The 16,777-nt window shown below is 37.9% G+C and overlaps 1 protein-coding gene across 1 annotated transcript in view; it reads left to right on the forward strand.

Annotated features, from left to right (window-relative positions):
• The window catches only part of Frem2 (FRAS1 related extracellular matrix 2), a 172,325-nt gene that overhangs the window by 78,213 nt on the left and 77,335 nt on the right, over positions 1-16,777 (forward strand). Inside the window, exons 4-6 of the mRNA XM_015484020.2 lie at positions 2,223-2,453; positions 12,986-13,111; positions 14,300-14,551. Coding sequence (XP_015339506.1) covers positions 2,223-2,453; positions 12,986-13,111; positions 14,300-14,551 — 609 coding nt within the window. The remainder of the gene's footprint in view (positions 1-2,222; positions 2,454-12,985; positions 13,112-14,299; positions 14,552-16,777) is intronic.

A 16,777-nucleotide genomic window follows, 5' to 3' on the forward strand; every position in this document is an offset into this window, starting at 1 on the left:
GGGATGAGAGGTGGGAGGGAAAGGGAGAGAGAAGGGAAATTGCATGGAAATGGAAGGAGACCCTCAGGGTTATACAAAATTACATACAAGAGGAAGTGAGGGGAAAGGGAAAAAAAACAAGGGGGAGAAATGAATTACAGTAGATGGGGTAGAGAGAGAAGAGGGGAGGGGAGGGGAGGGGAGGGAAGGGGGGATAGTAGAGGATAGGAAAGGCAGCAGAATACAACAGACACTAGTATGGCAATATGTAAATCAGTGGATGTGTAACCGATGTGATTCTGCAATCTGTATATGGGGTAAAAATGGGAGTTCATAACCCACTTGAATCAAAGTGTGAAATATGATATGTCAAGAACTATGTAATGGGGCTGGGGATGTGGCTCAAGCGGTAGCGCGCTCGCCTGGCATGCGTGCGGCCCGGGGTTCGATACTCAGCACCACATACCAACAAAGATGTTGTGTCCGCTGAGAACTAAAAATAAATAAATAAATAAATATTTTAAAAAAAAAGAACTATGTAATGTTTTGAACAACCAACAATAAAAATTAAAAAAAAATTTAAAAAATAAATTCTTCAGAAATGTCACTAAAAAACAGCAACTTAGCAACAGAGCATCTTAGCAATTATTAAGGATATCTGGTTAACATTTGTTTCCACTCCTCTCGAATTTATTTGCTCACAACTGGCCTGTGGGTAGCAGTGAGAAGTTAATACTCGGAAAAGATTTTAAAACTGTCCCTTTGGATTTTTTTTCCTCCACTGCCTGTTGTTTGTTTATTTTCCACTTAAGCCCAATGCTAAAATATTTTAAAAGAGTTGTTTTCCAAGTTATTATTTTGTTTCAACGAACTATTATTTCCCTACAAATTATGGTGGCACTGGTGATCCTACAAAAGCTCTAAAGCTTTACTTGGTTAACCTCAGATGATGACTTCGTAAAGTGCAGCAATAGTTAGAAAATTCTGTGTGCAGCCCACCTCTGCCATCATTGAAAATGGCACAGCGTTCTTGCTAGGGCCTGGAATGAAAGTCAGATTACCCATTAAGTCCAAGTTTTCTCTTTGGTGAATGTTTTAATGAAATTGACAGGGGTTCATTAAAATAGTTTGGAAGTCATAATCTAGAGCTTATATATAATATTAACTAGATTCTAATTACATTATTATGTAACTATGCTACGTATCATAAAATTATATTGTATGTTACATACTATGTTTAAGTGTTTAGAGGTGTTCCATGTCTGGAATGATGGGACAAAGCAGGATAAATTTCACAATCACAATACTTTTTTTTCCCCTCTTTAAATCTTCCTTACCCACTTCTCTAAAATTGTGTCAACATTTAGAAAAAAATATACTTGAAAATTATACTTGATTTGCCTGAGAGGTTCTGATTCAGTACTTAAGGATATATAAGGTACTATTGTGATTTTACAACTTTTCTATGACATTGAATTTGTTCACTGCTTTTTTGATAATATATCCTATGGTTTGAGTCCCTGGCATAGTAATGCTAAAGATCCTGTTGTGATTTAGATAGATAGAGGCTTGGTGATTCTTCAACCTTCCCAGACAGCTGAAATTGACCTTGAGTGAACCATCCAATAAGCCAAGCATACTGCTCATAATAACTGTATCTATTTAGCTCTTTGATCCTGTTCACATAATTTCAAGGAATTATGGTGTGTTCCACAACTAAAAACCTGGCAAGGACCATAGTAAAAAACACTGAATTAGATTCCCTTAAGGGTTCCAATTCCATTAAATGTTTAAGAAATATTATAATTTTTATTACCATTTGACCATGAATTAGATTATCAAAGAATTAGATTATCAAAGAATTAGAATTAGATTATCAAAGAATTCTTTGTCCCACAGAGTGTTTTTATTGACCTATATTTTCTAGTTAGAATATGAGTTTGTAAGAGTACAGATACTATACAACATGAGTATGAATTTACTCAGTCTTGTTTTGTATGAAATTCTAATGCAAACTTAGCTCAAAGAGTATATTGCAAAACCATAACTGAGGCAAGAGTAGAACAGAATCATGAACTACCAACACATACAGAAGAACACTTTCATCTGCAGAGCCATACTCAATTGTCCATTTTAGAGAGTCAAGCAGGGTCTACTTTACTCTGCAGGACATTTCCTTAACAAGGAAAGCCTTAATACAAATGAAAACAAAACTAAGAAAATGATACTATGTTTCTGTGCAGGTATTGGCACAAGAGATGGGACAGCAGAAAAGGACAAGGACTTTAAAGGCAAAGCACAGAAGCAAGTGCAGTTCAACCCTGGCCAGACCAGGGCCACTTGGAGAGTGCGTATCCTGAGTGATGGGGAACATGAGCAATCCGAGACCTTCCAGGTGGTTCTCTCAGAGCCTGTGCTGGCTGCCCTGGAGTTCCCTGCAGTGACCACAGTAGAGATTGTTGACCCAGGAGATGGTAAGAGCTTGTGTAATTGCTGGTGGGCTTTTATGACAAAATACTTTATAAAGAAAGTTTAAAATTCAATATTTGCATCTTCTATAGAAGGAATTTTCTGGATTAACAGTTTAATATTTCCAGATTCATTAATGGGAGGAGGAAAACCTTAGAGTAATTAAAGTAAGCTGTATTTTTTCATTTAAGTAAATAAACTACATAGTTTACCACGTTTTTTCTGTTATTATGATTCTGTCCTTTAGAACCAATATTACTCATCTAATTTTTCTTATTTATTTATTTATAGTTGTAGATGGACAGATTGCCTTTATTTTATTTATTTTCATGTGGGTGCTAAGGATTGAACCCAGTGCCTCACACACGCTAGGCAAGTGCTCTGCTACAGAGCTAAGCCCCAGCCCACTCATCTCCTTTTTCTTGAACTAATTCATCAGTTTTGGAGTCTTTTAGATGTCTTAAAATATCTTTCAAACAAATGATTTAAGAGTTAGACCATTTGGAGATTGATTTTTGCTCCCAAGATTGCATTTAATCATTCAAGTTCCCTTCATTTATTCCACAGCCAAAATTTTTCATTTGGTTGTGGTTTCCATACTTGTTACATAATATGCATCCCACCTACCTGACCCTCTCCCATCTGCAATGAACACAGGGTCTTGAAACATTGCTCTTAATTTCTGATAGATTATGTGTTCTTATCATTGCTCACTCTTGGCTAATGAACCTTAATGCTTTTGTGTGTAACTTGACCTTTTTCTTCCCCTTGCCAAACTTCCACAATCCTGGCTTGTTAGGCAGAAAAAAAAAGAAGAAGAAAGAAAAAAAAAGTTTGAATGGCTTTTTTGAGGGCTGGCATTTAGACAAACCTTGTAGAGACTTCTAAAGCTGAAATCCTGTCAGAAGCCAGACATGACTTTTCTTTAAAGTGCCAGCCTACTTTACTTTGTCAGTCAGAACACTCTTAAACGTTCAGCAAAGATATAATCTGCTGAGTACATGAAATGGAGATGCATGTGGAAATCCCTGTGTTAAAAGGCTGAGCATAATTAACGAGAGTGGATAAAAACACAGGAGCTCTGACATGGTTTGTTTAACTAACATCTCTGCCTTTAGTCAAATATGAAGTCCAATTATGTTTATCATTTCCATTCAAGAACAGTTAGCATTTAATTACATTTAATTTTATCCGCATTATCTAGGGCTAAGTCATTAAACTTTCTTCTAGTCCTGAGCTTTGGTATGTACTTCAATATTAAACCTTTTCTCTTTTAAACAGCCCGTGACAGCAATAATACATTTAAACTAATCCATTAGTTAAAGCTAGCGGCCATTTCTGGAGACTTTCTTTGCAAATTTGGTACAATTGCTATACTTTACTTTAAGGAATAGAACATTTTAAACCTATTTCTGCCTTCCTATTTATAAACCCAGAATGACACACTCTACCAGTGATATCTGAGTGGTGGCATATTAAAACACACACACACACATACACACACACACACACATAAACACAATCCCCTATATCATTTCTTCTTAGTATAGGATATATAAAATAAAAGTTTACCATAATTTTATTTATTTAATGATTCTCTAAATTGTTTTGGAATTTTCTAGATCAAATGCAGCCCTTTTCATTTCAAACCATGATTATCTTTTCAAAACTGACAAATGTTCCACAATGCCTGGTATGTTCCGTGTCTTGTTGAAGACTATTGGTCTTCAGATTATAAGACTTTAATTTGATTCCAACTCTATTATTTCTAATTGTATGATCCTAAATCAGAGAGCTTTTATTCAGATTTAGTTTCCTAATGCACAAAACAAAACACACAATGATTCTCTTATTACAGCATTTCTATGAAAGATAAAACAGAATACAAATATTGTTATTCTTAAGATCATAAATCTAATATTAGATTTCATTTTAAGATATTAATAATATTTTTTTCAAACAGAGAATCACTTTCCCAACCTCTTCAAAATTTTTTTGCTGCTTATTATACTTTCTTTCCCAGCTTTTCAAAAGTAAATTAACTTGCCCTAGGAATCATTATGCTTATAAACTCTCTGTCTCTCCTCCCTCCATATATTCACTCTAGAATATACTACAAGATTTTTTTTCCATGCATTAAAAAATGATCCAGTTCATTCTCTTACTGGAAACTACAGCTGAACTATATCAGAAATGCAAAGACAATAGGATGAAAGTCCTACTCCCAAAGACCATAGCAGGTGGGAAAGAGAGCCCTACCAATAGGTGCTTCCAACAGAACATGACATTGCTGAACAGATTCTGGGCCAGGATTGTGGGGGGGCAGAAGAGTTTAAGCAACTCCACTTCATTTTATGCTGGGAGCTACTTTTCCTTATTAGTTGATTCATATGAATACATGAAAGTGCATACTTTCTCACAATACTTTACTATCCAATAACTGGTTCAGGTAATGGTAATGATTAAAATTCATCAAGCCCTTATCATTCACCAGATAGCAAGATTAACACCTTATGTATGCTCTTTCATTTAACCCCCTTTCCCTCACTCAGTTGGAGATGTGTGTTCCATTTTAGGCATTGTACTCCAAGATTTTAGGAGACTCTTAATTTCACATGTGCCAAGTTTTAAAACATTTGTTCCAAAATTGTATAACAAAAACAAACTTTTAAACATAAATTCTATATACACACAACATATACATAGTATATGCATATATTCATCTGGCTTCTTACATGCTTATAATTATACATTATAATTCTCTCTATCCATTTATATATTTTTAAATTATGTATTTATGATTTAGACCAAGATCTTAAATGACCATGTGTTTTACTCCATATATCAGCATCCACATCTATTGGAAAATAATCACCATTGAATGCTTACTTATTTATTTAAATAATCTGAGGCAATACCCAGTGCTTACATGGATGGTTTATAATTCCTCTTATGCCTGCAGATTTCTGTGCCCCCCCCCAGTTTGAAACCACAGCTCTATAAGCAATAGAGTTAATTCCCCTGTCAAAAGTGGCCCAGTCATCAGGTATTCTGCAGCCTCTGTGTAGAAGCACAGCCTGTCTTGAGTGGCAGACACCAGCAAGAGTCTGCTGCAAGTGACAGCCAATCACAGACCTGAGAGCTTTGGGATGGCATGAACATGATGGAGCAAACTCTTAAAGCTGTGCTCACAGGTGCTACCTACCCCTGCCAATCCGAGAGGACCACCCAGGTGCAGTGCCACTTTTGGAAGGGCTCGGGAAGTCCACATTTTTGTCCAGCACAGACATATTTTTCATTTGAAAATGCAAGACTGAAAAAAGGTTTTTCTGATATTCATTAAACTGCTGTAGGAGCCCTGAAGAAAGAATATACCATTCTGCCATGATAATGAAAATCAACAACTTCCTAGACAAACGGATTCATTCATTTATTGAACATATAAATACATTCAAAATCCTCATAAATAAAGAGAAGAACTAAAATAAGGAAAGAACAGGCTGCTTACCCTCTCTTTGTAATACCTCTTTGTAATACCACAAATGGGGACATTTGTGGCCCCAGAGTTTGCACAAGTGGAAAATTAGCTATTTGTTGTCATGATTTTTACCTCACTCCTTGGTTCTTCTCTAGCCCATTACTGTCATTCCTTATTTCGGTTGGATCCCATCATCTCCTTCTTTTTTATATGCATATAGAAATTTCCAGTTAGAAGGGGTTTTAAAGTTCATGGAACATTTACCACATTTTCTAAATGAGGACCTGAGAAATAGAGTTATCCCTTATTCTCTGCAGAAGTCAACCAGTTGCAGGCTGTTTGGTTTGGTTTTCTTTGGTATTAGTAGAAATGGGTGTGATTACACTCCATCTGGGGGAACAGAAATTCCACTGAATGGCAACTGAAAGATTGCCGTTGAATGATCCATTTGCCAATGGCAGATCCTCTCTGCCCTCACAAATCACAGCAGGAAGATGCACCGGAATGTCTTTTAGTCGTTTTTGAATGTGCCAAATTTTTTAAAAGCAGTGAACACTCAGTGCTTTTATCCCTGTGCTACATTTCCCTTTCCTTCCTTGATCTATTATGGCAAATTTTTAGAAGATAATTTGTTCTATCATGTTTTTAGCCAAGTCTGATTGTTCCTTTGTTTGTTTGTTTGTTTTTTCATCTGTATAGTATAATTGAGCAAAAGGACAGCATGAACATTCTCTTTCAGATAGCTACAACTACTTTATTTGTGAGAACAAAAGTCTTTTTTTTTTTTTTTGCCTGAGTTGAAGCACAGTCAAGACCTAAAAATAAAAACAATGGTTACAAATCCAAATGTTCATTACAGTACAATCACATTGACTAATAATAAATGCTTTCACTCAATTCTGCTTTATCTTTCAAAATAAAGGGTAATGAAACCTTACTGAAAGTCTAAAAGTTACACACTTTTATTATCAAAAAGACAAATCCAAGATGTTAATAATAGTGGAATACAAAAGTGGGGGTGTAGGATTATGTACTAACTTTTCTACTCTTTTTTTAAACCTAAAACTACCAAAAAATAAATCATATTAAATTTTGTAAAAAGTCATTTGCAATCCTATACATGGGAATAACAATTGCTAATGTTGTAGAACATGACTCTGTAGTCATTTTTGTTTGTTGACTGGTTGGTTTTTGTTCTTTGTGTGTTTCTTTTTTTTTTTTTGTACTGGTCTTTGCTTACTTTGCAAGAACTTTGTATTTCTATAATTTAGCCCTTTGATTTTTCCCTCAATGAGTATCTTCAGAAAGACAGCTACAGTTTCAATATAATGTGTGAGATTTACATATATACTTTTATATAATATCCATATGTCATATTTTCTTTATATACTAATATGTATGCTATACTGCTGTACATATGATACTTTATAACTTTGTATGTGTACAATTGCATGTCTATATAAAATTTCTGTGATGGTACTGGGGTATTTTTGGTTTTGGGGTTTGGGGTTTTTTGTTTGTTTGTTTTTTGTTTTTTGTTTTTGGTACTACAGATCGAACCCAGGGGCTCTAACCACTGATACACATCCCATATATCCAGCTCCTTTTTAATACTTTATTTGGAGACAGGGTCTCACTGAGTTGCTTACAGCCTCACTAGGTTGCTGAGGCTGGTTTTGAACTTGGGATCCTCCTGCCCCAACCTCCCAAGCCATTGAGATTACAAGCATGCATCACTGTGCTGGGTCTAACAGTACTTATCTTTGAATTATTCCTCCCAACACTTGTTTCTAGTTTCCCTATACATTCCCCTAGGCCCCTGCTCTCTCCCCCTCTCAGCAATACTTTAAATTCCTCTTTCCTCATCTTAGTTTAGCCTTTTGTTTTCCTGGGATTTGAGTGATACTCTCTGAGTGTTCTCCCTTCAGACAATAGAGCACAGGCTTATGAGCAAGGGTTCGGAGATGGGCTGTCTGGGTTCAACTCCATCAACACCTGCCAACCTAGCCTTCCGGGGATTTCTTCACATCTGTGAGCCTCCTGTCCTCAGAGGTAAAATAATAGTCACAATAGTTCTCCCCTCAAAGGTTGTTGCAAAGATAAAACTAGCCAGTACACGTCAAGTGTTTAGAATAGGGCTTAGCAAACAGTAAGAAGTCGGTGTGGGTTAGCTAATCATTTTTAAAGATAATACGAGAATGACACTTTTAGAAATTTTTCTCCTAAAGAGCTATGCATACTTGAGGCAGCCCGTACATACACTTCTATTGTATATACAAATTGAAGTTGAAAAATAATGTTAACAGAAAAGTTTACCAGGGAAATCTTTCTTCGCCTCCCTGATACCCTTTCCTAGTTTCTCCCACAGATTACACATTTCTATTAGAAGACCTGCACTTGATACTGGGCCTATTTACCCTCTGTCAGATCAACTGTAGGAGGGAATTCCAGAGCTGAGGGCATGATCCAAATTCTCAGTTTTCTTCTTTATTCATCCTTCAACATACTGGCACTGCCAAGAAGTCCTGTCTTGTTTAATCAATGCTGCATGGGTCATGGAGTTTAGGAGGAACCTTAGGTATTAAAGGTGTAAATCTTAAAGGGTTTATGCAATTAAAATCCCACCCATAAAACTTTTTTAAATAACTTCTTTGAAAACAAAATTGGTCAGTATAGGTTAGTATTATGAATATTACATATGATTGACCATGCTTTAGCTCCAACTGTTATACCAAGATACTGGGGGTGTTAACAGACAGTTCTCTTTCACAGTTCTGGAGGCTGGGAGGTCCATAATTAAGGTGCTGGCTGATATGGTTTGTGGTAAGGGTCCCCTCTTTCTGGCTTATAGACGGTTACATTCTTGCTGTATTTGCACTGTATCACTCAGCACTCTTTGCGCACTGATGGAGAGAGATTTCATTCTTGCTCCTCTTATAAGGACATTCACGCCATCCTAGGGCCCCATGACCTCACCTAACCTTATCACTTCCCAAAGGCCCATCTGCACACCACCACACTAGATGTTAGGGTGTCAACACATGAATTTGAAGAGAAGCAAACATGCACCCCTTAAAAAAACCCTAGAAAAGATACCAAGCTTTCCATGATATTTCATATTTCATGCCACAAGTGCTGGACCTAAAGTCTGCCAAAACCTAGGTGACGTAGGGCAATTGTACATCTGTTAATGAAAAAAAAAAACTTTTGAAACTCAATATTTGAGTACTCAAAAAACACACTGAGTGTTTTTTTGCACTAAAGTCAGGATGATTCTATGTTGAAATTTTTAATTGGTAAAATCTTACTTCATAAATGTAGGTGCAGTTCTTGCCCTTAGAAAGACTCATCTTAAAAATAAACTAGATTTTCTCTAGTTGCCACTTTGATCCCATTTAAAGCACTTGAGAGAAATTCTTAGGCCTATTGTCTCCAGTTCCTGTTCTGCCATTCTCTTTTAAACACACTCCTTCAATATCTCGACCCTCTCTTCCACTGAAACAGTCCTAGGGAAGATGACCAACTTCTGGAGACTTCTCTTTGCTAAATCTGATAATGAGCTCTCACATCTCAACTCAACGATTCAGCAGCATTTGAAACAAATGGTCTCCCCCTTTTTATTTCTTTCTTTTTTCTTTGGAGGGATGGATACTGGGAATTGAATTTCAGGGGCAATCCACCACTGAACCATATCCCCAGTCTTATTTTGTATTTTATTTAGAGACAGAGTCTCACTGAGTTGCTTAGCGCCTTGCTTTTGCGGAGGCTGGGTTTGAACTCTCAATCCTCCTGCTCAGCCTCCCAAGCAGCTGAGATTATAGGCATGCACCACTGTGCCCAGCTTCCCCCTTTTCCCTGACACACGTTTTGCACTTGACCTCCCCTGTCTTCACTCTCTTGGTTGTCTCCATCACTGCTAGTCCTTATTAGCCTTCTTTGCTCAGTCTCCTCCATGACATCTCAATGCCCTGAAGGGAATCTGTGGACCCATTCCCCTCCTTGTCTATAATCCTTTCCTGTGTGATTTTTTTTTCTGATTCACTCACTCTGGGCATACCATCAACCTGCCCCCAACTCCCACCTGTGTATTTCCAATCTAGACCTCTCCACTGAAATCCAGGATTATATTCTCAGCAGGGCACTCTGTCATTTCAATGTGGATAATTAAGACACCTTGATTTTAATATGTCCAAAATGGAATTCCAATTTCCCCCCAAATCTGATTCACCTATAGTCTTCCTCCCCTTCGTAAACAGAAATTTCACCTGTCCATTTAGTAAAGACAACCAAATTTGGAGTCATCCTTGGTTCTTCAGGTTCTCTTACATGACATATGTGATTTTTCAGAAAATTCTTTGGGGTCTTCCTTGGTAATCTATCCTCCAGGGTCATAGTGTAACACATCCAGTAACACCTCTAATGTACCTCCTGGTCCAGTCTTCTGTGATTTCCTCCCTGGGTGGTTGCAAAGTCTCCTAACCAAGTTGTTTGCTTCAGTTGCTGGCACTTAGTGGTTATCTCACGGCAGCCAAAACTTATGTTCTGAAAAATATGTTAGCGTACTGTGCCATCACCCCATGGCCAGAGCCCTCCCATGATTCCATTTTGAGAGACTGAATGTGCAGAGAAGGCCATACCACATATGAAAATTCAGCTCTACCAGTGACCTACAGAAGCCAAACCACAACCTCTATACCAATCAGACCAAGGTCCTCAGGACTTGACCTGATACCTTCCCTAATTCTTTTCCTTATTTCCAACTATAGACCATCCAGAGAAACCCAAATATGCAGCCCTTCACAATCTCATAGGACACCCTAATTAGTTAGCTTGCTACATCTTTTCCTGCCCCACAGCCTGTAACCAGGGCTCACGGGAGATTCCCTTTCCCCTACTAAGCTTTCCCGCTTCTTTGTCCACCTTTGGCTCTCTGTCTAAACACAAGTAAAGGTGGTGGGCTCCATCGTTATTGCAAGTTCTAAATAAACAGCATCTCTTTGCTCTCATAACTTTATTTCCACTCTTATTCACCATAAAAACCAAGGTCCTTCTAATATTCCTGAAGGCTTCCTGTGATCCATCCACCATCCAGCCTGTCACCTTCTCTCTGGTCCTAGGTCTTAATCCTGCCTTCCCCAGTTTGCTCTGGCTGCTTGGCCTCGTGGCTGTTCCTTGTACACACTTGGCACAACCTGGCCGGAAACCCTTTTCACATATCCATTCCTTTGCCTGGAACTGTCATATCTACAGTGTTCTCTCAAAATGGAACCATGGGAGGGCTCAGTTCATGGCGGGGGGGGGGGGGGGAGTGGCACTGTACACTGACATATTTTCAGAACATTAGGGCATCTCATCACTACCTTCCAACCTCAGCTCTAATGTGACTCTATCAGAAACACCTCCTGTGACGTCTATGTATCCTAGAACCCTCCACCCCGACAAGCCCAGCCCCAGCATGCCCTGATACTGGGGAGCACATTTTAGTTACTATATCATATTCTGATGTGATATCTTTTATATATATTTATTTTCTTCCTCCTCCCCATCCCCCAACTATAATGGAAACTCCAGGAGGGCAGGGTTTTTGTTTACTTTTATATCTGCTTTGCTTAATACAGTTCCTGTTGAGTTGGAGTCACTCCATCAATATTTGATAAATGAAAACTTAGTTATTATATCTTATATTCAGATTATTTAAATATAAGCAATTTGAAAATTAGTGTGTCAGAGTCCCAGGAGAAAATAAATGACAGGCTCAAATAGAATTTAATAACATTTAATTTAATAGAATTTAGCCTTGTGACTCTTTTACCAAGGTGAAGAAAAGGATCTTTAGATGCCCAAACATAGCAGAGTGCCCCAAGATGAGTGAGGGCTACTGCTCTCACCTCTGGGCCAGAGGGGCATGCAGCCAGCTCTGGAAACCTGAGGCGGGCAGGGATAAATGCTGAAACTCACTAGGCTCTCGCCCTCCAAGGCCACTCCTGTGTCCCCCTTTGGCTGACCCACCTGCAAGCTAGAAGTTGAAAAATGAAGCATCATACATTTCATATATTTTCCAGGGTCTGGGAACAGAGCAAGGTGCAGGGTGGACCTCAAGGCCTGTATCCACCATCTTTTATAACCATCCACCAAAGTGGGGCTGACGATTTTAAAAATAGTCACAAAACATCTTGTGTGTGTGTGTGTATGGATATGAGACTTTCAGGGAAACACCCTCCCAATCAAATATAGGGTGCCTGTTTGGGATTTATGATGTCAAACTATGGAACTCAATGGTTTTATAATTTTACATAGTAACTATTTTTTTAACAATTTTAATTAATTATGTTATTTTTATTATTTAATGTACCTTTTAATTATGTTAAAAGTGAATTGTTGAAACTTACTTATAATAGTACATAAATCTAATTTATATACCCCATGCTATGGTTATCCTGCTAGGAAAGGATACTGCAGAAACATTCCATGCAACTGATAAATAGATCTATGAATTCTAAAGGAACTGTTATGTTGAAAAGTGTCAACCAGTGTATTATTATATTTTAAATCATGAATCATCCAAAAGGACCACTCTTAAGAGTGAAAAGAATTAGAGTAGACATTACAAGAGCTGAGTTCTAATCCTGATTCCACCAGGGAGAGTCTTGGCAAGTATTTTCAACTGTGCAAGCCTAGATTCCACTCCCCACCCGCCCCATAAGGTTTGAGGAAATGACTGAGGTCACAAACCTCTCAGATTATACCCCTCCCGGGGAAGGAGAATAAAGTTGGATTTAAAGGAACTCTGTCAGCAGCACTTATTAATTGAGAAATGAGCAATACACTGGAGATAAAAGTCATGTTGGGTTTTGTGTAGATTTAAAACATCAGTGGCCCACAGCCTGCATACATTACAACTCCTTCTTTTCCCCCTCCTCTCTTTAACCCTCACACTATTACTCTAAAAGAATATACAAAAGGAAAAAAAGAATTAGTCACTAGAGAAATTTTAATTTGCACAGGAAATTAAAGCTCAAACAAAATAATCATAGCACCTTGATTGTGTTTTCTCTTCAGAATCAACTGTGTTTATTCCCCAGTCTGAATACTCCATTGAAGAAGATGTGGGCGAGCTGTTCATTCCCATCAGGAGGACAGGAGATGTCAGCCAGGAGTTCATGGTGATCTGTTACACACAGCAAGGTAGAAACTAAACTGAAATAGAACCAAACCATGTAAATAAGCCTCTCTTTAACATGGTGGAGCCATGATATTTTGCCATGAAGGGATTGAAGTTTTTATAATCACAAAAAAAGCATTTACTCAGAAGTTGTCTTCCATGTCACACCTCTGAGGATGCCCCAGAGAGCATCTGCTACTTACCGCAGATGTTTCTGACTCCACATGGTCACTTACTATAATTCTCAAGGCTTTTCAGATGACAAGAAACTGAAGCCCATTCAAGCTCTTCAGGTTGAGGGGAGTTATTGTTTAAAACAAGCAAACAAAAAGAAAAAAGCAGCAATGTATATCCAAGGAATATAAACTAACTTAAAACTAGTGTGAAACTCATTTTAAACCATTTCAAAATACTTGTTTTGCTCTTGGACAAGCACCCTATGAAAGGTGATTTATGTCATGCAAAATTAAAACGAATACGTGATATTCTTTAACGTACTAGATGCCTTCTGGGAAAGCAGTAGATTTTCTTTTTTGGCACCGGGGATTTAACCCAGGAGTGCTTTAAAACTGAGCTACATTCCCAATCCTTTTTATTTTGAGACAATTGTTGAGGCTGGAATTTACAATCCTCCTGTTTTGGCCTCCTACATTGTTGGGATTTTAGGCGTGAGTCACTGAGCCCAGCAAAGCAGACAATTTTCTAAGAATGCAAAAGAAAAAGTCACATATGCATTGATACCTGAGCAGACGTTCCATTAAAATTTTTATTTCTGTATATGAATTTGAAGGCAGTATAGAATAATGATGAAAATAGTCTTTAGAATAAGCTCTGGGCTCTGAGCTCCAGAGTAAGTGGTTTAATGTCTGTAAACCTCAGTTACCAAATGTGTAAAACCCAAAATGATAGTTGAGAGGATTAATAGATGTCAAGCATTTGAATAGAGGGACTATTAGTTTATAATAGTGTGTTGATCTAAAAGTACATGGACAGGAAAGACAAGAGAAAACACTGGAGATGTATAGGTTTGAGATCACCCTGAAGTTGACTCATGATAGTAGAACAGTCTACAGTTGCTATTGCAATTCTGGGGGTATTGTATATACTGAAGACTTTTAAGTGACTTCATACACTGCATATGAAACAGTAGTTTCTGGAAATGCCCTGTAACATGTTCTACATAAAACCTCTTGGATTCTCCCCTCCTCCAGGAACAGCGACCGGAACTGTGCCAACTTCCGTGTTGTCTTATTCGGATTACATATCCAGGCCCGAGGACCATACCAGTGTTATTCGCTTTGACAAAGATGAAAGGGAGAAAATGTGTCGGATAGTTGTTATTGATGACTCCTTATATGAGGAAGAGGAAACGTTCCGTGTCCTTTTGAGCATGCCGATGGGTGGGCGAATTGGGTCAGAGTTCCCAGGAGCTCAGGTTACAATCCTCCCCGACAAAGATGATGGTAAGTTCTCATTTACCTTCAAATATCAAGCACAACTTTCTAGACAGAAGCATGGAAATCTAAAGCAATCATAGCATGCACATTTATTTTATGCTTGATTCTATAATGGGAATAAGATTCAGTGATGTGGATTGGTTGCCTCAACCAAAGCCTCATTCTTGACTTAATGTTTTTAAAGGGCTGAACAACCTGTATGGTAGTTATGTTATTGTTGTTTGAATTTTTTTTTTGTGTGGGTTGTTTGTTTGTTTGGCCCCCATAGAGTTTCTTTGATAATACCATTTACCATTAGGTGATATTACACTTTTAAAATTTCATAGTGAAGAACTGAAGTAGTTTTAATGAACCCAACTTATTTCACTTTGTTTTGCTTGGCTTTTAAAGCTTGTTTTTTTGTAACTTTAATCTTCTCAGCGTTCAAGCCCCTTTTTCAGAGAAACCCATCAGATAAGGCTGTTCAATGAATAACTGGAAAGGTAATGAATATATGGGAAATTAAGTTCCAACAGGCAGTTCCCTGACCCCAAAGATGAAGAGAGGTGGATACACTAGACCACTCTTTGCTGGGAAACTAGCTTACCAGGAAGTCAGACCTTCTAAAAAGTAAAGGAGGTCTTCATCCTCCCAATTGGAGAAATAGTTTGTACTTTCTTGTCAGGAAAGAGAATAAGAGCAAGGATTATAAACAATCTTATAATGAAAGCAAAGAGCAGTGAACAGAGAGAGCAGATCGCCCTGCCCCACCTGGCACTGGACATTTTTCTCATGGGAGCTGAAAGACAAGAAGGAGGAGTCTTTCCACTGGGAGGAGAGTCAAAAGACTTTAATCACAAATCATCTTTAAACCCAGCAAATTGAAAATAACCCACCAGGAATGGTCTCTGCTAGTTAAGAGAAAGGAAAATGTGAGAGGCAGAGGTGGTCAGGGGTCAGTGCTGGATTCTTTGAGCTATCTTGTGCTTTATTTCCCTGTGAGAATAATGCCCTTTACTGAAAAGGCTTAAAAATCCTGATGATAAAATCAGCAATGATTTTATCAGAAGAAGATGGAAGAAAGCCTTGATTCTTCCCCTGGATATGGATAAGCTCCTTATCCATAGATAATAAACTGTATGGATAATATTTTTAAATGTTGCTTTAGTGTATGAGTTTAATAAGAAGTTCCATTCTGAATTTGAATAAAGTGTAGGAATTTTATTTCAAATGGAATCAATATTCGAGAAGGCACCAATATTTTGAATGTCAGTCTAAACAGATCTAAGGATTCACACTAAAAGACTACCTACTGCCCAGAGAGCTCTTCACCTATTGATAATCTGTATGGGGACAGGAAGAATTAGGTTTAGTGTAAAAATAGAAAAAGTCTACTTGATGCTTACTTTAGTTCAGTTTGTTTCATTGGCAAAATAATAATAACAATAATAATAATTTCTGTATGGATTGCTACAGGATGCACATGGGAAAAATAATAAAGGTGCACAAATAAACCATTAAACATGTATATCACTAAATCTTTACAAGAAAGAAGGTTGGTGTCTTTATCCCTTTTTCAAGATAACCCAGTGAAGATTTAGGGAGACAGAGACAGACTCAAATTTGCAAGGCTGGTGTATAACACAGTGGTCTCTGGGCCCCAAATACATGACCTCTGCTGTCACTCTGCCCTTAAAGTGTCAACCTCATAGTGATCAGATTGATGATATGGTACCATTAGCTAATACTTGTAAAATATTTCATCATTATCAGTGTTTCATCTGAGCTTTACCAATCCACAGTGTGAATAGGGCAAGTGGCATTTTTAAGTAGGTAGGCATCATCTGGGGTAGCCAAAGCTCAGTGCTCTTCACCCCAGAACACAGGGCCGCTGGATTTTCACCATGAGTTCAGGGTACCATGTGCTCAACAAGCACTTTGTTAGGCGTTCTCAGCAACATCACGCCGCCTCCTGCATTCGCCCAATCCATACTCAGTAGATCAGGAGTCCTGTGCAGACTGCTCTGTTTTCTTCCATCTGTCTTTTTCCTTCCACTTCTAACAATGCTTTTCTAATTTGGGCAGACCCTCTTCCTTTCAGATGTAGATTATAATAAACTTCTCACAGGCCCCAAAGCCTCAGATCTCTTCTCAGCCAGACCTTGGTTCCCATTGAGACCAATTTCATCTTTCTGAAACTCATACCATTACCATTCCTCTGTACAAAACTCAAAACCATTAACAACAAACTTT

This window comes from Marmota marmota, unplaced genomic scaffold (genome assembly GCF_001458135.2).
Source record: "Marmota marmota marmota unplaced genomic scaffold, marMar, whole genome shotgun sequence".
NCBI lineage: Eukaryota > Metazoa > Chordata > Mammalia > Rodentia > Sciuridae > Marmota > Marmota marmota.